The 26,988-nt window shown below is 37.2% G+C and overlaps 1 protein-coding gene across 2 annotated transcripts; it reads left to right on the top strand.

Annotated features, from left to right (window-relative positions):
• The first annotated feature begins 18,885 nt into the window (after positions 1-18,885).
• Positions 18,886-20,660, top strand: LOC122535771. Of its 2 annotated transcripts, none has more exons than XM_043667572.1 (2): positions 18,886-19,054; positions 20,104-20,660. In XM_043667572.1, the coding sequence occupies exons 1-2, from the start codon at positions 18,950-18,952 to the stop codon at positions 20,413-20,415; spliced, it is 417 nt and encodes a 138-aa protein (XP_043523507.1). In that variant the 5' UTR covers positions 18,886-18,949; the 3' UTR covers positions 20,416-20,660. The 2 variants fall into 2 exon arrangements, with proteins under 2 accessions (XP_043523507.1, XP_043523509.1); XM_043667574.1 differs by having other exon boundaries at positions 18,887-19,012.
• The last annotated feature ends 6,328 nt before the right edge of the window (positions 20,661-26,988 follow it).

Raw genomic sequence — 26,988 nt, 5'->3', positions numbered from 1 at the left:
TTTAACCTTCTTGCGCTGGCGACTGTATTGCGGACCATAACGAGTGACCGTACAAAATAATTCGTCGCTTTCTTCTCCTTTTGAACTCGTCGGTGTGATATCATTGGATAGAAATTATTAACAAACTTGTCATTTGCTTTGGATTGCATTTAAACGTACTTGAAACTGAGAAAATGTTGCAATGTCGGGACAAAAAAGATTCTCGACGTGAGTGGTACGTCATTCCAGCGCACAAGGTTAATTCCCGCGCGTACAGCTCGTCGTGGCCTGCGGATCCTCAAAAAGAAAGGGAAAAAGAGGGGCTGGGCTGGCTGTCTTTATGGGGTAGCCGGAATTAACCATTAACCATTATGATTGTGTACGTTCGGGGGAGCCTAGCCCCGCCGAAACTTGACACCGTGATCCTTTGCCTCGCGCCTTTGAACGCGCGCATACGTCCTTCCAACGTGGGCATAAAACATAGTCGAACCTATTAGACTGGTTCCACCATGGTGGTGACTCTTGACCGGAATGGCGAGCCTCCGCGTAATTTCCTCGCCATTGGGGATCGTTACCTGCTCCGTTCCCTCGCTCGAGACTCCTCTCGTTTCTTTCTTAACCGTTGCACCACGCTGCGACCACTTGACGAGTAGGTAGACGGGGAGAACACGCCTCGAAAAGCCTTTTTCATCTTCTCGTCTGCCGATGGACGAGATGCTCGCCCGATTGGAAACTGTGTCCATCAACAGTTGAGGCCGGTTGAAGACTGATTGGTTACAAAAATTGGTTCGCAGGGGCCCCCGGTTCGTTTATTTCAGCCTTTGGCGAGCTGGACGCGCCCGCGGCGATCTTTTAGGGTCGTCGCTCATGTTAGGAGTATTCTATTTCGATTCGTTTCGCAGAGGTGACGGACGGGAAGGGAATTCGAATTAATTTTAGAAATTGAGAATCACTTCTCAAAAGTTCTCTCTCCTTCCGAGAAATTTCACTTCATTCCGTATTTTTCGTTCATCTGGTGTTCCTGGGTTGATTCTGCAAAAATTTAGAATTCCAGCGACGTACAAAGAGCTGTTTAATTCTCTCCTTGTGTAATTAATGTTCATTAAAAGTGTTATAAAATGCAATTTGCCATGGGGATTGCGGTTACGCGAGCAAAGTTTTAAAACGGCTCCGAAAGATCTCGGCTCCGCTTTAAAGAACGTTCCGCTTCTTATCTTTTGTACTCTGCTCGTGGAGAGCAAAACGACCAAGAGAGGCATACATCACGTAGGCAGGGCGTTTATTAACGTTTATTAAAGTTTCGCGAAAACTTCAACCGTGAAGCAATCAGATAAGAAAAGAAAACTTTGAACGTATGCAATTGTAAAGTTTTGAGCGGGCAAGATTTCACGTTGAGAAAATGCTCACCTGTCTTGCGAAACTGATGTATCAGCCGAGATTCTGTGACTAATTGCCAATTAGCCGACCAATTGCTTCGAAAATGACAACAAACGATTAACGTGTCAAAGACGAATATCAAATTTAATTTTATCAAGCAATTTTATAAAGGCAGACAAATCTTTTTGATAGCAAAATACAAGTTTCATTGAGAAAGAACACGCGTTGAATGCAAGAGTGAAATGTTGGAAGGCTTGGAAACGATCCGAAGAAGTCGAGAGACAAAAGCTATTTACAAAGTTACGTCTTCTTACGGCATTACTGCGCTTAAACGTAATGGCAAAAACGGGTGTAGTTTAAAAAGGGGTGTAGCTTTTTACGAGGAAGCGAGGAAGTTCTGCCAGTATCTTAGGATTAGAATGCTCTCTGACAATGAGAGCTATTCGTTCTGTTTCCGTTTCCCTTTCTCGAGCCCGATGTAAATACCCATCCCGTTTCCCGCTAGTTGTTTTTAGATAGAAAGATCGTGCAAATTTATTGAGATCGAGAGAAACAGCCATCGACGCGTTTCAACGTTGTTCGAACGTTTGATCTATTAGCTCGCGAAAATCAGTTTTACGACGTATACCTCTCGTAACGAGATTCCGACGCGTGCGACGTCATGATAATATCGCGTATAAAAATAATATCGATCGAAATAATTTCAGACTCCGTTGTCCGTATCGAGAAGCTGATCTACTATTATAATCATATCGATCGTACAGGATTAGAATAAACTCTGATTTTTATAATTATATTTTTATATTGAGAGAACCTTTTGTCTTCATCCTCTGAAAGATGTCGATTCCCCTTTACGTTGCTCTCTCTCAAAATACATTCATAAATATATATAGCGAAAATCGTCTGAATTAAACACGTTCACGCGCAATATATAAATAAATTTCCACGCCAAAGTATGCTCGTCGAGAAATTTCCAAGTGTTTGAAAATATTTTCGTGTATATTTCGTATCATGTACGTACAGTGGATCGAGAACATGTTGAGTTTTCTTGTCAAATTTTAAATAGTTTTCATAAATAGTTTTCTACGTATTCGCAGAATCAATTTTCAATGATGAGTAACGATAATTATACAAGTAATGTAAAACTCCGAGGATCAAATGAATGGTTTCTTTGCAACTTCATCAGCAACAATCGATAACAAGTTACAATATAATGATACAAATAATACAAAAGTATTATTTAATACAGTAATAACACAAATAATATAAATATTCGAAAATTAAAAAGGCAAATCGACATATGGATGGTTTTCTTTTCAGCTTTGCCACGTATTTGAACATTATTTGAAAGTATAAAATATTTTTAATGAAAGAAACTCCTAAGAGTGACTCTTAACATTCAATATTACTTGCAATGATATTTTATTTATCTTTTCGTTAAATATCGAACTTACAAGTCTGTCGGTTACTTTTTTGACTCTCGAATTTTTATATTTCTCACGTTATTATCTACTGTGCACGTTAGTGCATTTATATTTTGCGTATAGTGAACTATTTATGAAAATAGACTTTGTTAATGTCTATTTAATAGTTAATATTTAATATTAATATTGTATAATATTATATATTATATAACATTTAATATTTAATATTAATATTGTATAATATTATATATTATATAATATTTAATATTTAATATTTAATAGTTAATATTATATAATATTTAATATTTAATAGTTAATATTATTTGTTCTCACAAACATGTCAGCAAAAAATCTAGGCGCACCGCTACTTCTTTCACCCGATGTAAGTTTGCAAGTGTTATTACCCTTTCTCTCTTTCGATAATGCGTCTCAAGGCTTTTGTCGCGCAATAAGCAATTTCAATCAAACGCGTAACTTCGTTTCACTCGATCGATGTTGAATCGTGGCTTCGCGTCCATTTACCATACCCATAGTCGTCTAGTCGTCGATTTCCTGCGATAAATCATCCCTTTTCTTTCTCTCTCTCTCTCTCTTTCTCTCTCTTTCTCTTTCTTTACACCTCTTTCTACCTTCGCGCATTTGAAACGCGTGAAAAAAATAAAGAAAAATACGACGACGAATTAACGTTAAGGCCAATTACGCGGCGCGTATAACAATTCCGCGAGCGAGATAACCCTATCCTGCTTGTCGCTGTAATTACATACTTGTTAAGCAATAATTGTGCCGCTTGCAATTATTTTTCGCCGGGTGAACGAGCCACGCTGCCGGAGAAAATGATGCTAGACTACGGCCACGCCATTGTGGATTACGTTCTTACTCTGTTTAACCCCTTAATTAAAGACATATGCGTACGAATATTTAGCATTTGCATGTTTATTACATATATATATATATATATATATATATATATATATATATATATAGCGGTAAAAAGTACTCATACACTTGATTGTTTCTGATGAAATTTAAATCCTCTTTCGAGGATTCGATTCGAGAGCAGATGGTTTTGAGAAAGCTAACGTTCGACACCATTCCGATTGTTGCGTTGTGTATTTGGTGATCGTTGCATCTCTCGAATTATCTCTCGAATACATTGCGTTTACGTTCAGCAATTTTATCAGTACTATGTCAGTAATATGTGACGTGAGTACGTCGTGATTATATTGGTTAAAATTTGGAACGAATCGGAAGTGTAATATAAAAATTTCATACTTCCCGTCTGCTGTCTCGAAATATTCTGAACTACCGTCTTCTCGTCTAAGGAGGTTAAATAAGCATAATAGTATGAAAATATACCGCGTTTTCAGAAAGTAGCATTGCATTTGACAAATGTAAACTACAATCACTCAGAACAAATTATTTATTAATATCGTGAAGAGCGTGACATATTTATTTCATATTACTAACGTTCATAGTGTCCTTCTTGTGAATTTCCTTTTGTCCGTCACTGTGCGTAGAATAATATTATTATATTATCATATTATAATAATATTATTATATTATATTGTAATAATATTATTATATTATATTGTAATAATATTATTATATTATATTGTAATAATATTATTATATTATATTGTAATAATATTATTATATTATATTGTAATAATATTATTATATTATATTGTAATAATATTATTATATTATATTGTAATAATATTATTATATTATAGTAATATTATTACATTATACTATAATAATATTATTACGTTCTTATATTATAATAATGTTCAAGAAAGTGAATATTTACAGAAACATTGTGTCGTTGTACATACAATAATTCAAGAAAATGAACATTTATAGAAACTCACTTAATCTTATAATAGACAAGTGATTATTCCAATATAGGTATACTTTCACCAAATATCTTGCCAAGTTTCTCTAAATATTTTCAGTTTTCTTGCTTGTTTTCAATTTATTTTCACAATTAGCACTCGTGTCTCATGTTGGAACTACTCTATTCATAGAGTTTATAATATATTAAACGTGTTTAGAATTATTCTATCTATCTACACGTTTTCTTGAAATTGATTCTAGCGTTTCCTGTCAAATTTCCAATTACATTTCCTATATACATATAACGCACGTGACATATTCGTAAAAATGAATATGTTGATATAAAAAAAAAAAACTTTCACGAGCCACTGTATGTTCAAAATAATGCACTCTCCTGTCTCTCTCTTTCTCCCTCTCGTCTCTACGCTTTGTGTGTTTCACGTTCGGTGCCTTCTAATCTTTATCTCGCGTTTCCACCTGTATCTGTCCTTCCCTTTTTAATATTCCAACCCTTTGTGCCAGCTTTATCTCCTTCACCGGGGCTCTTTCTCCCCCGTCTTCGCCTAAAATTCTGCGCGGTGTCGTTCGCACTACGCGTTCCCAGCTTTTTTCATTTTTTTTCCTTTCTCTCTCTCTCTCTCTCTCTCTCTCTCTCGCGCGCGCGCGCGTCTCTGCAACCCTCTTTCAGAGAGCCGCCGCGTAATTTATACCGTATTCCGGGTTGAAATAAATCAAACCGAGTCGCGGCTCTGGGAATAGGAATCGAATTAACATGGGTAGCTGATAGCTGACGGCGTGTTCGTTTGCATAATCGTCACGTTTTTCTTTTCTTTCTGTTTTTCTTTTCTTTTTCTTTTTTTCTTTTTTTTTTTCGTCGGAGTGGAACGCGAGGCGAGTAGCGTTCGAAGTACTACCACGCTCCGTTTCACCTCGTTACTGGGCTAAACAGGTTAACACCGATTCCTAATCTCTCGGCTGTGATAATTTCTGTGCTCGCGTACTTCCACGTTTCAATGCTCTCCTAAGATAAATTCTGTAATATTCGTTCGTTCGGACGTTCTCACTTTTTTACTTTTCGCAACGAGGCTTATGCAACAATCTTCAACAATCTTGATTATCTGAGCAAACTCACGCACTTAGGATGTTGAACGTACAGTAATCTACAAATGAAAAAAAAATGTTGCGAAGTTTTTTTATTTGTTACAAAGTTCTAGATGAATTTTCTGAATATACAGGTTGTACAGCCCTAGTAACGAAATTATAATTAAATGGAAGATAATTATTTGTAAAGAGTTACATACCAGTGATTTCAGTGGGCCAGATATCTGACACAAAAGTAAGCGGAACTGAAACAACATATAGGTGTAATGTTACTGAATGATAAATCAACAAAACTGTAATACAACGTAAAAATATTGGTGGAAATTTGAAAATCATTTAAATTTAAATATAACAACGAATAAAAAGTTGAATTAGCTGTAGTTATCGTTCTTTACAATTTTAATCACATTGAATACAGATAGAATTTTATAATTCATTTTAAGCAGGATGAGCTATATAAAATGTTATGACCTGTTTTCTCTACAATTATTATTACGTACCATTTCGTAGAACAAAAATTAATCAAACGACATTTACAGATTGACTCGACTTTCGTAACAAAACTACAATTAAATTAAAGATGATTATTTGTAAAGATGTTCGTATGAGCTTGAAATCTGCTGTTGAGGTCGTGATTCTAAGAAACATCTCCCGATATAAATAATCGTCATTCTTTTTCAATTGTCGAGATAGTCACAAAAATATATTCGATGCTACACACGATATTTTCTTGCTTGTGTTACATTTGGGTTGGATTTAGGCAAGAAATTCGGAATGGGGATACAGGGAGAGGGATTCTGCCCCTCGTTTTCACTTCATAATGCACGATTATAACCCGCTCAATGAATCGAGTTAAGTAGAGATAAATAAAACAGAGTATCGATATCTCGCTGACGATTTTTTGTCGTAATGGCAGAAATCTATCCGATACAGTAATAACTTTGTTTCACAGCTGAAAATTGTGCGTTACGAAGTAAAAGCGTTGGCAGGGAGGGGTCTTCTCCCCTCCCTCTGCATCGCCACTGCGTAACTTTAGCCTAATCCCGACCCAAACTGACACGGTATACTTTCACGAATATCTCGAAAATTAAAAGAGATCGACGATTACATGTATAAGGAAAAGTTGCTCAGAATCACGTCTCCAAAAATATATGTCAAATATATTTCAAATATAATTTCTTTGCAGATAATTACTAAATTAAAGTAGAATCTTCATAAAGTATTTATTGTCAGATACTTATTTCCAAAGTTAATATATAATATCATATATACACAATATATAATAATACAATATATATATAGTAATAATAGTAACACATAATAATAAATAATAATATAATAATGACACAATATATAATATCGACAACATATTAGTAGGATGTATCTCTCTTCGTAAATACTAATTACCAAATCGAACTAAACAAAATCGACGCAATGCAATATATTAAATTGTTTCGTACGACATGTAACAAAAGTTATTTCAACGTGAATTGTCGACTGAATAAACGCTATCGCCACGATCGTGGTCGTTGCACCAGCGTGGTGGTTAAAATGATGGTTTAGCTGATGACGTCAACGTCATCTCATGGTAACGATCAACATCTGACTGGAAATCGCACACGTGGAAGTTCAAATACAGTGGCCGCTTGAAAACACCTCGCCTTGACACGGAAATATCCGTCTCTTGTTCGCGTATACATTTTTTAGTCACGAAAAGAGCTTCTTTTTTAGCTGCTGGAACGTCATTCTCCTTTTTTTTTTTTTTTTTTTAATAATTTCGTTCGAGAAAGATTTCTGAAAAAGTCTTCAAATTTTCTGACACACTTCAAATTTCCTCAGTTGAAAGATTGATCGATAAACGACGGACGTCGATAAATTGACAGCAATAAACGTTTAGAACAAATTCACGCTGTTTCCACTTTCAAGTTGTTCCGACATGACTTCATGGTACGACTTTCAGAATTTTTCAATAAATTCAACTCGTTGCTGATCTTAACCACTTGCGCTGGCAACCGACTGCGGACCATAACGAGTGACCGAACCGCGTTGTACAACAATTCGTCGCTATCTCTTTGAACTCGTCGGCACGATGCCACTGGATAGAAATTATCGAGAAGTGATAAATTTATTATTTGTTTTGTCTATTTCGTTTCACTCAGATATGCTTGAAACTGAGAAAATATTACAATTTTGGAACAAAAAATTCTCGAGCAAGATGTTAAAAACACCAAAGAGAAGTCCATCCATTTACAAAAGTATTTCACTTGCGATTCACTTGAATCACGTTCAATTAAATTCTGTTTCTTAATTATCGAGGCTATGAAACGTTTCACGTCGTCGTATATTTCGAGCGTTCTACAATTTTACGAAACTCGAAGAAATTGTGAACTGTTCTCCAAACTCTGGCTTGGCCCTTAATGGGTTAGCATGTTAATTCGCAGCACGTGCAAACACGAGCCGATCGATCGATTGATCGGTCGATCGCCCCCGTTCGGCAATTATCACGGTCTTGTACAAACTGAAGAGAATATGTCGCCGATACTTCCGAATGCGGGGGCGTGTGTACGCGGATGGTCGTTTGTCTTTCTCGCGGTGGCGAACGAGCGACGGTGCCAGCATTAATTTCATTTCGTCCCGCTTAATTGCGGCAGTTCATCGTTCCGCCGAAAAAAATAAACCCTCGCCAGTCGTCGACGGAGAAAGACGACTGAGAAAGAGGAAAAGAGAAGGAGGAAACTAAAAAAAAAAAAAAAAAACAAACGAGTGTACGCGTCGTCGAACATGCGCCAACGAGTTTCGAACGATCTTTTCAGCCGCGTTTTACGCGTCCCTTCCCCTTTCGTTTCACGATAAAACGCCAAGGTTCTCGAGAGAGAGAAAGAGAGAGACACGGAGAACCGCCACGTGGTGGCCTACGTAGACTAAACACGAGCATGGTCAAGGAAACCCGGGAGAAAATTAGGGGGCTGGAAGGAGCTAGAGAAGCAGAGTCAACACTGGCAAACATTGGCGCTTCCAACCAACACGAAGGAAGTAATTTCTCTTTTTTTTTTTTTTTTTTTTCCTTGCAGAGGCCACTGTCCGCCCGCAGTTGCTTGTTCCGTTTAATCTTCTGATAGTTTATTCGCGATAATAACGTTGTCAGAGGGAAACGTTGCGCAGGTCTCTCTCCTACTCCCAGCTGGTGCAACAACCCCGTCGTGCACGCCCGCACAAAGAGTAATTGTGCTTTTCTCTTTTGTTTCTTTTTTTTTTTTTTTTTCTTTTTCTTTTTCTTCTTTGAGGCGTTTCGGTTCATACTTACGGAATTTCTGCTCTTGTTTAACGTTAGATTAGCTACGCTGTTTGTAGCGTGGACTGCTGGGCTTAAGAAGGATGTAGGAAAGATGGTTAATTTAAAGGGAAATTCTTTAAAGTTGGTCAATTTGACGACGAGCTCGCTGAATTTTTTTTTTATTAATCTTAGATATATATTTTTGTTAGTCTTGGAGATATTTCTTGGTCTCATTTATTTAATCGAATGACAAGTTCGGCCAATAGTTATTCAACTCGAGTGTTGTGTATTTCAAAAAGTATATTAAAAAGATAGATTCTCTTTAAAACACTGTATAAGAAACTCTATAAAGCTTCGAATTTTGGTTCCTAATCTCATTTTTATTAATTTAGATATATTGTCCGATTTCGATATATTGACATCTCAGTTCTTATTTAATACTGTATAAATAATATATAATATATATTATATATTAATAATACTTATTTAATACAATGTCGTTTCACCTTAGAAAAGGTGATTGATCGAATTCACCGACGAACAGAGAAATTGATTTGTTAAATCTTCGTTCTAAATCATTCTAGATAGATTCTTTTGCTCACAATGTACGTACATTCCAAGAAATGAAACAGGCAAACAGCATAAACCCGATTTATCGCGATTTGTCACGTTCAAATTTTATTTTTTTTTAAAATCGTAATTAAAAATTTCTTTTTTTCTTCTTCTTCTTCTTCTCTAACGAACAAATTCAATTTTTCGAGGAGGTTAGCAGCGCGAGGACGCGCGACGAACTCGCGAGCGTGTTCAACGCTCGGCGCTGGCCTCGCGTGCTTCCTTTTTCCTGTTTGCTTCTTCACCGCCGAGAGTTTCAACTGGCAAAAGCGAGTGCTTTCGAGCGCGGCTTTCAGAAAATGCGTTCTCAGAGAGGACGGAGGTGAAATTTTTCTTTTTTTTTAATTCGCTCGATGCTCCACCTTCGTCGCGGACGAAATAGGTTCCGCGGATGCAACTCGATAAATGCACCAGTGCCAAGTGCATTTTCCATAATTCCAACGTCTCGTCCAGACTTTCGAATTCATTCTTAATCGGATGATCAAGGATGATTAAGAACGAATGCTCAACGAACGTTTGTTCATTGTCAAGCATTGATCGACCTTTACGCTTTTCAAGGATTGTCTTTTAATTCCAATAATCTGCTTTTTTCTTTTACGTTTCTTAAATCTCACAGTGTAAGTAGCATTGTATTTGATACTAAATAGAAAGTGAAATGAAACGTCAAATTGAAAAATGTATGTAGGAAGATTGAGAATAAAGGTTCGATAAATTATTGTAGAGCATTGATCGATTTTTATGTTCTTTTCAGAGAACTTTTTAGACAGTTTTTTCTAAATACTTGTTAAATAATATAAATAGCAATGGAATTTAATATTAAACAGAAAGTGAAACCTAAACTTCAAATTAAAAAAAAAATGTGTGTAGGAAGATTGAGAATAAAGGTTCGATAAATTATCGTAGAGCATTGATCGATTTTTATGTTTTTTTCAGAGAACTTTTTAGAGAGTTTTCTAAATACTTCTTAAACCCCATAATATAAATAGAAGTGTATCTAATATTAAACAGAAAGTGAAACATAACATCAAATTAAAAAGTGTTCGTAGGAAGATTGAGAGTAAAGGTTCGATAAATTATTGTAAAGCGTCGATCAATTTTTGCGTCTTTTGGAGAATTTTAAAAGTGAATTACCCTTTAATTAACCACGTTTTCTATATATTTTCCTAAATCCCACAGTGTAAACATTGCATCCAGTGAGAAATATCAAATTAAATAAAAAAAGATATGTCTAGGAAGATCAGAAATGAATTATTATCAAACATTGATCAACTTTTACGCTTCTCAAAAAATTTTGAAGAGAATTATCCTTGAATTCTTCTCGATTCATAAAACAGCTATCGTTGCGTTTTCATTTCGCAATTTTTGTCAATCCTTTCGATTTATACTATCAAATTCTAAATTTTCAACTATCGTAAAGGGAAATTTCAAAGATCTGTTTAATATTTTTTCATTACCTATAATTGGTGAATTTATAACGTGTGCTATAATTTTGTGAATTTTAAAGAAACAAACGAGTGGACAGAACGTTGTATCTGGTTTGAGCCATTTTGACTTTCTCTAAAGAATATTAATATTTTTAGTGTGATTTAGTGCTATCGTTATTGACATATTATTCTGATTACTAATGGTTCTGATAAATCTGCTAATAATTTTTTTAAATTAAACGAAAGAAAAGGTAAAACTCATAGTGTTTACATAGTATAAACAGCGTGTCATTCAACGTTAAACAGAAACTAGAGTTACAAATCAACATATTTAATCTTTATTGTGCCGTGTACTACACTCGTGAAACTTTTTTTACACCTTAAAAAAAAAAAAAAAGAAAGAATCCACGGAGTCTCTCCGTATAATTTTCCAATTTCCAAAGTTTATTGTTTGAACGCAGTTGAACGCTGTTTGAATACAGTTGCACGCGCGTTTCGCCGCGTGTTCTTTTCAATTTCTCCAAAATCGATACGCTTCGAACTCGATAAATTCAATATTCGTATCAATTAAACGCGGTTGATAATAAATTTGGTATACATTTCCTGTTCTCGAACACCGGCCGCTGTGTTTCGAATACGGTTTAACCATTGACAGACATTCGATTTTCTGCTTTGCGAGGTTCCAAACAATACCGCCGGCGTGAAGATTTCATTTGCCCCGAGTGATTCTAGAAACGGTGGGAAACATTTTCTTTCGAAAGAAATAAAAAAAAAAAAAAAAAAATGAAAAACGCGACAGGATGTCGGGAAACGAAACGGTAAAATATTTTTGTCTAAATTGTATGTTTATTTATTTATTTACACCCCGTTTGTTTCACATTCTGCGCTTTGTATTTAATATTCCACGCTCCGCCTGCAATATTTAATATTTTTTTAAACAGCGTCGCGCGATTCGACGTCTCGATTCCGATTGAAATTCAACCGAAATCGAGTAGCGCTGAATTTTAATCATTTTTTATTTTCATGTACTGCCTCCGTAACGCATGCACTCGTAAATCATTTTCACGAATACGTCCCGTTTCCGCCGAATTATACTATGTGTATTATAAATTTCGATATTTTTCGGTATAGAATTTTTGGCAGACTGAATTTTAGTATCGTTCTTCTCAAAATAATTCTGTTTGACATAATGTTTTCGAACAAATAAGAGTACTACAACCGATGATGCGATTGTGGTGTCATCGTGTGATTTTCAGTCTTAAATTTCTAACAGAATTCCAAATTTGTTATACTGTCATTTATTTGTTATACTGTCGATTTATTGTCAATAATTCAAGACGCGTTCTGCGGATTTTTATGTAAATATTTTTGTAAAAGTTACGTGAATGATAGAGGTTTTATATCTCCGATAGTTTATATATGTTCATGCTGCGTGCATTAAATTAAAACTTACGAAAACAGTAATAAACTCCTCTAGTTTTCATAATTTTTTCGCGTCGACGAATATAATTTGGATAAAATTCGAAAAAAAATCGATTCATAAAACATTCAACAATTAAGTGAAAAAAATTTTATTATATAATTTTTTGTATAATTTCAATTTAACACACAATGTATATAATTTTTTTTTTTAAAGAAATAATTTCATTTCAATATGCAAAATATTTTAATATTTCAAATTTCAAAATATTTCAATATTTTACAATATTTTATACGTCTCATCCAAAGCGTATTATTACGAGTAATATCGCTCGGCGAGTTAACAGACAATTAAATCCATCAGTGTCTTGCATTGTACGGAGAACTCAATCGGTAAATCACTTTCCATCAAAAGTAACACCGTGTAAACATATTCACCTTATTAAAACCTTCCAGTTTTTATTATCCCAATATTACGATTATATTATTTGTAATGATTATTGTTACAATTGTTTTGACATTGTATGATACTCATGATATATATATATATATATATATGATAATATTATACACGTGGAGGAGTAGTAATCAGAAGTAATCAGTGTATGTTATTTATTAAAAATAATTCGTGCTACACGAATATACATATATACTTTCGTTGTCAAAATTTTCACTTGACTTATCACGTCAGAAGAGGTAATCAATGCGATATAGTCATTGGAATATTATTAACCAAACTGTTTCATTGACTGCAAATCTTTGCAACAAAAGAATGTTCCGTTTTATTTCTAATGGAAAATGACTTACACTCATTGGCTTCTGAGCCAAACTCACTTCGTGAATTGTATCACGTTATATTATATATGACACGATATCGTCTAATAACGAAATTTTAATAACTTTACATACTATAACAGTATAGATTACAATATAATATATATAATGTATAATAAATATATATATATATAATATAAAAATAATAACTTTACATACTATGATAGTATAAATATATAATATAATATATATAATGTATAATAAATATATATAATATAAAAATAATAACTTTACATACTATAATACTATATATATATATACAATTACATACATACTTAATAATAATAATAATAATAATTTTGACAATCTAAAAAAAATGCAAATAATTTGCAAAAGTGGCTGTTAATGAGATGTGGCTTTCACTGATTACGCTTGATCACGATCCATAAAACTAACAAAATTCCGCGAAACCTGTTAAACATAACAAGCAAATTTTTTTCTGGATCGCTCGACCTTCTATCTCGACCATCGAGGTTTCTCCACCGTGCGCCTCGTTTTCTTCGACAATTTCGAACGGGCAATAAATCTGTGCATCGCACGTACAGGTCAGGACAAAGTGTTTTCGGTCGGAGGGAGTCGCGTGTTCGGCCGACAGAGGGTGGGGGAGGGGTTGCCCTGGTCGAAGATCGATAATTTTGCACGAATCAGTAGAGGAGCGTTTGCGTTTCGGTGGCCTGTAACCTGCATTTCCGATAGAACGGTTTGCTAGCAAACGATGCATTACACGCCGATGCGGAGCCCCGGATGTTCACTTTGATGTGCTGGCGTGTCACGCGCGCGCCATCCGACGTGCGCCGATTCGCCGATAATAAAGAAAAAACGAACAAAAAGGAGAGAGAGGAAAAGGAAAAAAATAAAAGAGAAAAAAAATTGCGCGCTGGAATTTTTATCTTTCTTTGTGACTGGTGTGAAGTACAGGAATGAGAAAAGAAAAGAAGAGAGAGAGAGAGAGAGAGAGAGAGAGAGAGAGAGAGAGAGAGAGAGAGAGAGAGAGAGAGAGAGAGAGGAGTCCAACGAAAACGACCACCACTGCAGCGTGAGGGGGGGGGGGAGAGAGAAGGAGAAAGAGGTAAAAAGGGAGATGAAAAGGGAGAAAAGAGTTCTTGGATGGCGAGGCGCGTTCTTCGGTGTTGCAGGCAGCGGCGGCATAAATCGGTCGAAGGGAAAACTTTTTGGGTGCGGAGTTACCAGTCGGTATCTCTTCTACTCGCATGTATGTACGTATACACATATGTGTATGCGGTTTTATCTGGCGGTACTCGGGGATGTTGCGGGTTGATTTATCGCCTGTCGTTGCCATGGAAACCTCGGCGTGACCGGCTTGCGCGACACCCTCATATCCGAGTCGACTCTCTGCTTTACCCTCTCTATCTCTCGCTTTATCTCTCTCTCTCTCTCTCTCTCGCTCTCGCTCTCGCTCTCATCCTCTCATCCTCCAGTATATACGCTGTCGCTATCTCTCTCAGGTGCCTGCCTTCGTACGGTATAGTACTCGCCATTCGGTACCCTTTTCCTCTAGAATCCGTCGGTTTCTATCTCGTTCTGGCTCGGAACGTGCCTATTCGTTCCAGCTATCTTCCTTGATCATCTACTTTTCTTCCTGCTGTCTCTCTCTCTCTCTCTCTCTTTCTCTCTCGAACGTCTCTCTTTCCCTGCTTCCTCTCGCCTTTCTCCTTCTTCAAAATATGTATATTCCGGCTGCGTCTCTCTCCTTATTGCATTCCCGCTCTATTTGTCTTTACACCGTATCACTGTCCCTGTTGTCTCTTCCATCTCTGTCCATCCTTCCTCGCGTATGTTTCTCACCTTCCGCCTTCCTTTCTCGCTCCTGTCACCGAACCACCGTAGTACTTTCGTATTCTCTCTCCTAGTCTCTCCCTCTTGCCCCATTCTCCCTACCCAGCGCTGCTCGCGAGCTCTCTATTCCACTGTCGTTCATTTATCTCCCTCTCATCGTTGTTTCCTTCTTTTTTCCATTCCGCTTTGTAGCCTCCCTTTCTGCCTCACGCTCTACTACCATCGTCTACGCGTCTTTCGTACACCCCCGGGTAGACTCCCTGTCGTCTTTTCTCTCCTTTTTTCCTTCTCTCCCGCTCCTCCATCTCCTTTCCCCCCTCCATTCCCCTTCGCGGCGACCTCCTTCTTCGATATACCGATGGCTCTGCTCTCACCCACAACCCCACTCCTACGGCCTCTAACCTCCCCGACCGCCCTTTTCCACGCTCCTTGCTCACGTACATACGTCGTCGTGTCTCTTTTCCCTTCGGCTCTCACCCCAAACCACTTAGCCGACCGACCAACCACCCATCCACCTATCTACCGTGCTCGGCTCGGCTCACCCACCCTTCTCTTCTCTTTCCTTTCCTTTCCTTTCCTTTCCTTTCCTTTCCTTTCCTTCCACCCACTCTCATCTTCCCTTCGATATGCACCCCACGCTACTATCAGCTTCTACTCCCACGCGCGAGCTCGAAACCCCCCAGAGGAACGTCAAGGAGGCGACTACCGGAGGAGTTCTCTGCAAAGAACGAGAACTCCAACCACCACCACCTCCGGCTGCCACTCGCGCCTGCAACAGCCCCTTCGCTCGGTTTTACCTCCACCATCCACCCGCCATCCGGCCTCCGCCAATCGAGTGTCGACTGGCTGCTGGCTTGGCGCACGTTCACGCTACTGCACGCTCCACTCTCATCGTTCCACGCGATCTAGATAAAGAGCGTTATCTAACCGTGCGGCTAATTAACCGGCTCCTCTCGTCTAGTTATCAACCTAGAAGAGCACCATGCTTTCTTCGTCTACCGATGTTAACCGGGATCTCCCGACTTTTCGTTCCGCGATCTTTCGGAACACACGCCGCCGCCGATCGCCAGGGAATTCCTTCTTCCCCCAAACGCCCTAGCAGGAAGATTTCGTTATCGATCGAGTTAACGCAGATGCAAAGGGATGAAATGTGATTTAAATCTGGCGAGCCAAGGACAAGGAAAGGGGAATGCGAGGACAGAGTACTTCCTGTTCATTCGCGGGACTTTTCAGAATTTTTATAATTATTTAGAAATTTAGATTAGGCTGAAATGTGACAGGATTTTGATTAGTTTGGTTAGTTTGGATCTATATTGGAGTTAAATTACTTGGTTTCAGAGTCTTTAACTTTTTACTCGTCGCTAGCTGCGAGAGCGTGAAGTACAAAATAAAATCAGGCGCTGGAAATTTTAACGATCTAACGAAAATTAATAATTCGATGATCATCTAAATTAGTCGGAAATAGTCATCGTAGCGTACATGAATAGTCATCTATGACTCGACGATACAATTCGAGAATTAATTCGAAGAAAGTTTGAATCCTTTTTCGTGATGTGAGCACTATTATCGGCTGAAGATAATTTTCACGAGAGTCTCTCGACTTAGTCGCTAAAAAAAAAAAAATTAATCCTCGTTCGAATTGACTGATGATTTTGTCAAGTCAATGGAAAAGTTAACAACTTAAATGTCAATAGTTTATGCTATGCGTTGCTACGAATCGAACATTTAGTCGTGTGACTAAAGGAGGATCGATTGGCACATGCGGGTCTAATTAGAAATTCAATCAAGAATTACGAAACCTCACCACGGTTAAATCATTTTCTTGAAAGACTGGTACAAAAGACTACAAAACTTCTTTTTCAAATTTCTACTTTCAGAAGTATTTTGCCTTTCAGGTTGCTGGAAACGGAAAAACGATGTTGACTTTTCACGGAAACGAACGATTTTGAAAATGCAACCGGATGAACTGTAACAGTCGGGTTGCAATCGTCTCATCTGAATATTGCATTACCAACATTTGATAAGGAAGTCAGTCCAAGATAATTTCTTTCTCACATCACTTTCCCAACGAACCTTACGTCGATACACGATTAACGATCTTCGTGAAATTCTCGTACTTGATGAACCATTTATCCAAGTATAATCGTCGAATCAAATCTGTGAATGTTCAAATGTATATAAACCAAACCCCCTCTGTCACGTTAAATCAAAAGAAAACAACAGGCCTGCGTAAAATGTAAATCATTCCATTAAACAAAAGATATCTAGAATTCCACTAGCCTGGTAGAAAAAGCGTAAAAAATCCCAAGTGTTTGGACGTTAGAGATACGAAGAAAAGGATGGAGGCGAGGAGCTGCGGAAGATTAGATAACAGAATGGAGGACAATGACGTTGTATCGAAGGAAAATGATAGGAAATACAAGGCCAGATCGATAGTCCGAGGCGAAGAGAATATTCCCGAGGCTTGGTTGTCGGTCTCATTGTTATCGACCCGTTGGTATTCCCCGGCGTCATTGGTAGCGGGATCACGTGGTGTCTATTGCCTTCCAACCAGTCAGCTCTCTCGTACAATGCACACCATTGACGTAACTTTAAGCAGCCCTGCGTGAAAGGTCATAAGCGCAACCCCGTTTATAATCAACGTGTTGTATGCACTCTCGGATCCTCGCTCGTTCGCTTCCCGTAGTATCCAAAAATCATTCGATATGACTTTGATCGACGCACTACAAGCGAAATGGACGGAGAAACAATTTCAACGAAAGTAATACTTCTCTTTTAATGGCGTTAGTCGTTGATTAACTGTTTCGAGGAAAATGGAAGAAAATTCGGTGTTTCATACGAGATCAGTATTGGTCAAAAGTTAGATATTCCTTTTCGGAAATTAAAAGAAAATTCTGGTTGAATAAATAAGTTTCACCGATTTTTGTGGATTTTACTTTTTTTTAGGTAAGAAGAATTGCTTTTAAAGTAAATTCTCCGGTCACGTTCTCAGTGAGAAAACTTAAGCGCAAGTACGTGGAAAATGCGATAACATTTGAAAACATTTTTAAACTAAATCCAATGCTATATCTTCTTAATGTTTATTTCTTTTATCGGTATCGCGATTTATATAATTCGAGAAAATTTCAATTAATATTCCGCGTCCTTTCTTTTCGTGCACAATTTAATTAACCGAGACAATGGGGGAGGGCTATCGAGCCGACGGTGCACGCAGATGCAAAGCAGGTTGCATATAATTAGGCACGGCATGGGAAATACCACGATTCCCCTTGCTTTTGATATGATAATTAACAAACGTGACCACAGATTCGAGTACCGATGAACGCAAACGTAATGGATTTCGATCTTGTTCGACATTAACACGCGACTCATCGTCATCCTCTTTTTCTTATTCTTCAGTCACGCGCGCAATACTTCATTTGCATACAGATAGAATTGACACAATGACTCGAAGCAACGTTACTGCTAATTATCAGAAATATTCTCCCGAACTTCTATTTCGTGGTAAACACGAGCCACGTTTTTATATCGACTGGGAAATTAATACATAAAATAACTTGAAAGATTTTCTTTCGTTTAATAAACGTTCATTCCAACAAAATATCTTCGGGTTATATTGTTAATCTTGCGTGACTTGTTCCCGCCTTTGGCAAACAAAGAATCGCGATAACGACGCGTGTTGTCCGTCAGCTGGGACGTCCATGAATTTCAAAGAGATATCATTGAAAAAAAAATCGGAGAATAGAACAAGCTTGAATTTTTAACGATCCATCGTCTCACGGAGTACGTATATAAGACGAGAGGAAATTTCTGTTTGAAAATGTTGTCTGGTGCCAGTTTCGCGGTTGAACCGTCTTAACAATCAGTTCGTCATGTCGCGTCTCACCGCATGGATTGCTGCTTTGCTCATATTGATCGGATCTGTTTGGTCACAGGTTAGACCTGCCACGGCTTTCGCGTTTCAAGAGCTTGATTACGTAACCAAGAATAATTTCTATTAACATTTGATCATAGGCAGCTATAGTTTCGCAGAAAAATTTTATAACCCATCGTTGAGTTTTTCTGGACTTGGATTTCTCGATTGTTGACAATAGAAATAGATTTTTTCCTCTGATGTTCTTCGAAGGAAGACGTATGTAATTCAGTTTTATTGAAGCTAAACTTAGCTCTATAATTATCCAATTAGTTTTCATACGTAAGAAGAGTTAAATATGTAACGTGTTCTTTTAATTATCGAAATTAAGAAAATAAATACTCCCTCCGTCCCAAATTAATTGTCACTTTTTGCATATTTTTGAACCGACTATTGGTATAGTTCATTTTATTCATTTTATTTAGTAAAAAAAAAAAAAAAACATCATTCGACTGTCATTTACTTATCAAAGTAGGCTGGTGTTAGAACAACAATAATTAAATACCTTCAAGTCAACAATAATTGTCATTTTACGTATAGAGTTGAAATGATAGATAATAATTTGAAAGTTAAAGTTTGAAATAAATAAAGGTGTACGTGATGCTGTTTTGCAATTTTTGCTACAACGTAATAAACTGGAGCATAGTACTATAGTCGCTGCATCGAACGAAAATGGAGTGAAAATTGAATCTTTTCAAAGAATGTAAAGAGAAAATTTCTACAATATTTTCCTAACATAATAATAATAATAACTAGTACAAGTACAATGCACATGAACAAAGAAGAACTCAGACGTGAAAATTGCCATAATACCTCATGGTATTATATGTAAATCTAAAGCTGCTAAAAATTAATGCTAAAAACTGTTTAAGTATTATTTGAGATTGAAATTTCCGTTTAAGCGAAAAAGTTTTCCATTTTCACCAAATTTCGTTCGTACTTTAGTTTTTTTACATAAATGATAACTATTCTGGGACAATTAATTTACACGCCAAAAACGTGACAAGTAATTTGGAGTAGCTCAAAAAGCTAAAATATTCAAAGAATCTGACTCGCTGCTTAAGATTTTAAAAAATCTAATGAATAATAATTGATATTCTCTTCTTGCTATAGGAACAGATTCTCGAGGAAGCAAGATTTGGCTTTAATTTCCTCGAACCTTTGCGAAGATCTTTTTGCCAGAATTTTTGTACGTCATTTGAGACGATGCCGTACATAGCGAATCTTGCCTGTGCTGTAAAATGTCCTGAACTCTATTTGCCACATACAACAAAACCATCTACTGCAACAACTCCGTTACCTATTACAACTACACAGACTCCATTGACAGCACCCATAGTAACAACAACGACGACATTAGCACCAATAACGCCGGCAATGACACCAACATCAGAGACACCATCAGAGATGATGCCATCACCATAACATAGTAGAGCAGCTTTTAAAATATATTTTGTACGTAATTGTATAAGTAGATTAGTGCATCGTTATAAAAATTTCGTAGTTTTGTTTTAGAATTCTATCCTTCTTGACATAATTATGAGTATTTTAGATTATAAAAATGTAATATTTTCTGAAATACACAACTTAACCGAAATTTGTGTCAATATGGTAATTTGACGTGATTTGTTCAATTTCTACGTTTCCAAATAAACTGTGCTTTTATCAGACTTTTGATTTAATTTATTCGCTTGCATAGAAGTCCCGAACTTGTACGTAAGGTGGCGTTGTCAGTATCCAAGTATTTCGTGTTAACGAAAGGCCTCTGCTTAGCTACAGTTGATATCGAAAGAAAATTACTAATTTTTTCTAATTTTCAAAATATATTTGTAGTTATCGTACTTCAATTCGTTTTATTGAAAATCGCTAGTAATTTAAATTCAGATCGTTCTACAATGACACGTCATGACGGGCTGATGTTACATACAAAAGGAGAACAATCGTATAATTATGAAACAAGTATAAATACGCGGCTAAATAATAATAATAATAATAATAATATTTTTAGATATTTTTACTTTTCAGAATTCTCAAGTTTATATATTATAAGGATAAGCTCCAAAGATACAAAAATTTTCTTCTTGGATTAAACATACTAATTATGATATCTATGGACGACCAGTTTCAAAATTGATCACTAGACTGCGGATTTTTACGCGTTTACTGAAATTTTAGTGCGGAGAATTCATCAGTACACAAAAACTGCAAGAAAACGCGTAAAATATTGAAAGCAGAGTGCCTGTTATAACATTTAGTATTTATTGGCAACAAATTTCTGCTTAGACCATATTGTGTTGATAAAAAGTTGAAATTACATAAAAATCCTCAGTCTACTGATTACGTGTTATAACACAGAACACGAAGCTTCTATCTGATGTTTCGTTCGCCATCTTCAAGGGTTGTATAGATAACGGCTAGAAGGTCGAACTGCCAAAAAAGGGAATTTTCTGCGCTTTCGTACGAGATTTATCCTCGTTTCAGTCGTTTCACAGTACGAATTACCTGGTACCTTCCTAATTAATGGCCACTGCTACCTTTTACGGTATTAATCCTCTCGCGTAATCCGACCAGCGGCTCATTGTACCGGGCGTGCATACAGAAAGTGAGAGGACACACGTTCCTCGTAATAGCTCGGTCGCGATTACTTTCACAACGGGAGCAAGGTCTTTGTTTTTTTTCGTGTCCGGATGCGTCGTAGCTCGGTCGTTTCGCTAGCGAATAAGATTCTTTTCCTTTTTTGGGGAATATTTGATATATTTCGAATTCTTTCTTTTTTTTTCTTTTGGGGACGGAGTCGAGATGGTCGAACTAATACTTTTCAATGTGCAGCAAGCATTTCGTAATAGCTTTACGAGGAAATGTAATAGCCGATAGTTTAAGTGGTATCTAATGAAGAATAGTAGTAATGTTTTAATAGTAAAACTTTTGCAAATAAATAAAGAGAATACGATGGTAGGATTGTAAAATCATAAATGCAAATTGAGAATAGATTTAGAAAATGGGAATATAAAATAAATAGCTAGTTAAGCTGTCTATGTAAGAGAGAATGGAGAAGGATGCGAATGAACGTGTGCTAGTTAAATAATTAGTTCAATTCTAAACCTAAGAGCTAGAATTTAATAAATAATACTGCTGTAATAATACTGCTACTGTTAGTTAAAAATTTTTTACAACACAGAACTTGAATTTTCTACGACATAGAACTTAAATATTTTCGTGACTTCCACATATGATGTACTATTATTACAATTTACTATTATTTACATTCTTGTATACCGGTCATTATATATATTTTATATAATTATTTCAATATAATATTTAGAAACTTTGTGTTCATAGCAAACCAGACTAAAATGATATCTTAACTACATCAGGAGAATGTTAACCGTCTTATATATACAATGTTTTAGTATATCAGATGATATGCATGTATCGTATTAAATTATTTTGATATAGTATTTGAAAACTTAGGGAAATGTTCGACGTATGTAATTTGTACATAAAAAACTGAAAACGATATCAGGAGGAGTGGTCCAAGCCACGACAGACAGGACATCGAACAATGAACATAACAGGATACGAACGATCCAGGATATACGGACCAGACTCGCCTCCTATGTGAATCATGCGGTCAACTATGCAAAAGAATGAAAGTTCCGGGATGTCGTGGTCGTTGTCTCGATTCCTTATTGGAACCATAACGGTAACGATACACTTTTCGACTGATCAATTGACGCGAACCTAATAATAAATTATCCGTAATTCGATTCGAGCGAGAAAACACACGGTTTATATCATTTATACATTTTACGAGTTGGACATTTTCGATTGGTTTTACGAGTCTAACATTTCTACGAAGCTAAGTTCGCTTACATTTTCTTAGAGATAACATTTCAGTTTCGTACGTATAAAATTAGAATGATCGTGAATAATCGTCAGATGACTTGGAATATGTAAAGATACACTATCGAAATTATCGGTTATTTTATTATTTCGTTTATCTATGAATATAGATTAAGTAATTGATTTATCCGAGGCTTCTGTCTTTCTATAAAAAAAAAAAATTATCTATTGCTATATAAAAATAAAAATATAAATAAACAGTAATAATAATAATATCAAAAAAATTATAGTACTATAGAATAATAAAACTTTCAACGACCTCAAAGTACAAAGTTGCACGAAACTCTGTAGATCCTTCATTCTGATCGTTACAAATAAAATTCGTCCATCGTTCTTATTCACCGCGTTTCTATAATATTTTGTAAAAAAATTCAACTAAATTTAACTAAAATTCGAACGAATTTACTTACGCAAGGACACGAAATGAAATCTATCAAGTGGATGTAGCTGAATCAAATCTAGCATAGTCGTACGCGTAAATAGGTATACACACGTACGTTCGATTTGTTAACGGGGGTGTTGTTCAAACCTGATTGTCGTCGAGGAAAAAAAAAAAACAATCGCCGAGGTTCTATTTCGGTCGCGGGAAAATATTATCTAGTAGACGAAGGCGGAATTTCATTCCAGCTGTCGCAATCTTCTGCTGGCAGAAGTCGAGGACACGTTTGAAGGTAAACGCCAGGCCGCCGGGGAATAAAAGGAAGCATTTACGATCGAGATACTAATCTAGAACTTCAAATTCTCATCCGCTTTCTCTCGTTTCTCGAGCTGCGATAATATTTTTCTTGCGAGAAGGTACGAGCGTCGAAGCAACTTGGTTCGGCCTTCGTTAAATTCCAACACGATTTTCGAAGATTAATTGGTAGCACGAAGAGGAAAGTATAAATTTGGCGCAAATCACAGCTGGATTTGAACAAGTTTCTGCAGTTGCTAATCATGCAGTCTAGATATAATTGTATTCGATTGGCTAAAATGTAATTTTTCTCTGATGAATGGACGTACACGTGTATCTTAAACCGTACAACTAACTTCATTTCAAACGTGCAGTCGGATACCTGATTGTTCAAGCTTGTTTTACAAAGAGAGAATGCAACTGTGGATATCAAAAAGGAACATTCTCAATATAAAGTCAAACATTTTTCGAAAAGAAGAGAGAAGAAGAAAGAAAAAAGAGAAAAAAGAACGTTGTGCAAACTCATCAAAAAATTATCTAATGTGCAATAGCGAAGAGCACTGGTTCGTTAAATAATATAACTATTGACGAGAATATTTAATTGCTCTTGAAACGTGAAATCACAAAGTTGAAGATGGCAAAAAGTCGAACAAAATGGTCAATGTATTGATAAAAAAAAAACATTTTCATTGTTGATGAAAAATTCGCCTTTCATTTGGACACGAAAAGAAAAAAAGACGCAGTTACTTTTCGACCAACCTAATATTTCTTCTGATTAAATATCTTTCCAATTTCCTACGATTTGTGGCATACGATTACGTATCAATTTCGCTTGTCAAGCTCGGAATTTTCTCAAGTAAAAATTTCCACGAAAAATCGTTCGTGCCTTTGACCACTGCGTGCGTACGTGTCCTTTATCGAAGTTGGACGTCAGAAGTAATTGGCACGCGTGCATATTCGATGACGAGAACGAACGCAGAGCACTCTCGGGAGATGCACTCTCGCGAGAGAGGCAAGGGAATTTTAGTATACGCGTTGCGTATTCTGTCCTAGTTTCCTACCGAACTGAGATAGTCACCGGTCATAACGGTTTCCCAGGCCTTTTTGATTGACTGATGCTACGTGAACTATGATTTTCATGCTCGCCATCCAAGCTGTCACCGTCGCGTTTTATACTGTTTTATTCGGTCCTCGGGCGATATATACGAAAAAAGAGGCAAGTTTCTCAAAGAGTGATGGATCACTGTTTGTTGGACAAGATGCGTGCGTAGAATAAATTAGAATGATTACCTGTATTACGATACTCTCCATTCTACTCTACATAAAACTTTATTGCAAACAAATTTCTGCTCGTTTCGAAGCATTCTCGAGATTTTCACGCGAGCCTGTTAAGAATCATCTGTGCAACACTGTACTTCGATTACGACTAGCTCAGCCTTTTATCTCCTCGTCGAGCTTACGAATTAAATCGCTGTCAATTGAAACAATTTCCCCTCGCGGCGAATCGTTCGCTTTCACTCGAGTATCTTTCACAATGGAAACACTGGACGGAATTTCGAAAGCACGTCGAATCGAAACAACGTTTCGTCGACGATCGGCTGTTCGACAAGAGCGAACCGGTTGTTGCGTACAATGGCGAGGAATTTCGCGCGGAGGATACCGAAGGAAAGGAAACACCGTGTTTCCAACAACGATAGCAGCGTGGACAATCACGTTCAATCACGGTTTTTTTTTTATTATGAAAGCGTTTATTGGACCACTTGAGAGGCAGCAAGTTTGCCGGTCGCTTCGAGTGACAGGTGAGAAGGTTCGCATAATGAAGTCACGACGTTGTTTTTGCTCTCGGGCAAGCGAGACGTCAGCATTCGACAGGAAAGGAACAGGTATAAATCTGGCCAAGTATCCTCAATGAAAACGAACGGACGATGTCGTAGCCATGTGCGAAAATAAATCCGTGTGGTGGTCGTTATCGACACCCTATAGCCACCTCGAAAGCTTTAAGCAGAAGGGAACCTAGTTGCAATGTTGAAATCGTTTCTCACTTCAACAGAGAGGAAGAGATATTTTCGATTGTTCAATGGAATTTCTATCTTGTGACGAGTGAGGATAATTGCAACAATTAAATGATATTTTAGTAACACATTATAGTAATAATAATTTAATATTTTACTGCAAGTTCAAAATAATGTTCTGACCAAAGGAAATACAATACGAATAATAAAAGAAAATAAAGAACAAAGCGAAAGAATGAAATTAAGAACGAAACATATTCCGAACGTATTGCGCAAAGGATCGAAGGTTCTCGGAACGTTTGGTGAAAAAAAAAAAGCTCGCGTTGTTCGTCAATTTGCATAAGACAATACTCTTATACTTTATTTATCGAGAATCCATTTCAACAAATTACACGCTCGGATCAGCGATTAACTTAACGTCAAGTCAGTTGCAGAGAAAATTGATCGTGAACAAGTCATTGTAAGTGTGTTGATGTAATTGACAATTATTATATATCGAGTAGAACGAAAGAAACGTTCAGATATTCCCTTTGCCGTTTGTCAAATAATCAATCGACCGATCCGAAAGAAAGATCGTGTAAAAGTTACGCAGAAAGAAGAAGATTACCAACTGGGAGCATTTTGATATCTATCACGAATCATCTTTCAGGCTTCCTCGATTAGACGAGCTTCCTGAGATCGCAAAATAAAAACCAACGTGCAGGGAAAATTGCGACACCCGTGCGACACTTGCGAATGCAAATTCCAATTCCAATCCCAATCGCAATTCCAATCCCGATCGGAAACGACGAGAGAACTGGGTAACAGAAGGTGGTAATGGCAATTGGTCATGTGACCCGCGCGCTCAACCCTATTATTCCGTGAAAGGGAAGGCGAAACACGGCGAAACGGAGCCAACGAAAGGAAAAGAAAGATCGTCCGCGTTCGCTCATCGGCGAACTAGATCGATCCGATCGCGCCAGTGTCTACCTCGACTTCTCTCGTCTCTCGTTGCCCTCTTTCTTCCGCGCGCTGCACCTGCAGAGACGGCGAGTGTCAGGGAAAACACGATTCTCCCGTGGAAGCGGGGGATCTCTCACACAGGCCTTGCATCTCGATGCAAGATTGCGCAGGAACGCATGTGACTTAGCATCATGTGACTCCGAGAGAAAGTCGATCTCGCGGCGGTGGCGGCGGCGGCGGCGGATAGAATGCGCCTCTTCAATTCAGCGATCAGGGTCGGCCATCCGACACGCTCCGTCGAATTCGACGGATACTACTTATCGGGCCATCGAATGGTAACGGAGCTCTGATCACGAGTTTGCGACTTTACGAGCGAAATTGAGAAAAAAAATTTTTAATTAACAGGAGTAACGTCGTTTTCTTGACACTGTGCAACGTTTTATTTGATTTCAATTATCGTCACTAGGT

The sequence above is a fragment of the Frieseomelitta varia genome, unplaced genomic scaffold (genome assembly GCF_011392965.1).
Source record: "Frieseomelitta varia isolate USP_RPSP 00005682 unplaced genomic scaffold, Fvar_1.2 scaffold_769, whole genome shotgun sequence".
In the NCBI taxonomy this organism is placed as follows: domain Eukaryota; kingdom Metazoa; phylum Arthropoda; class Insecta; order Hymenoptera; family Apidae; genus Frieseomelitta; species Frieseomelitta varia.
Note: the sequence above shows the minus strand (reverse complement) of the source record. Positions and strands in the feature narration are given on the sequence as shown.

What these genes read in the sequence shown, in the direction of transcription:
- LOC122535771 (XM_043667572.1), top strand. Translation starts at nt 18,950, where the DNA reads ATGTCGCGTCTCACCGCATGGATTGCTGCTTTGCTCATATTGATCGGA. An exon ending in CGTTTCAAGAGCTTGATTAC is followed by an intron (nt 19,055 to 20,103) that starts GTAACCAAGAAT and finishes TTCTTGCTATAG; the next exon opens with GAACAGATTCTCGAGGAAGC.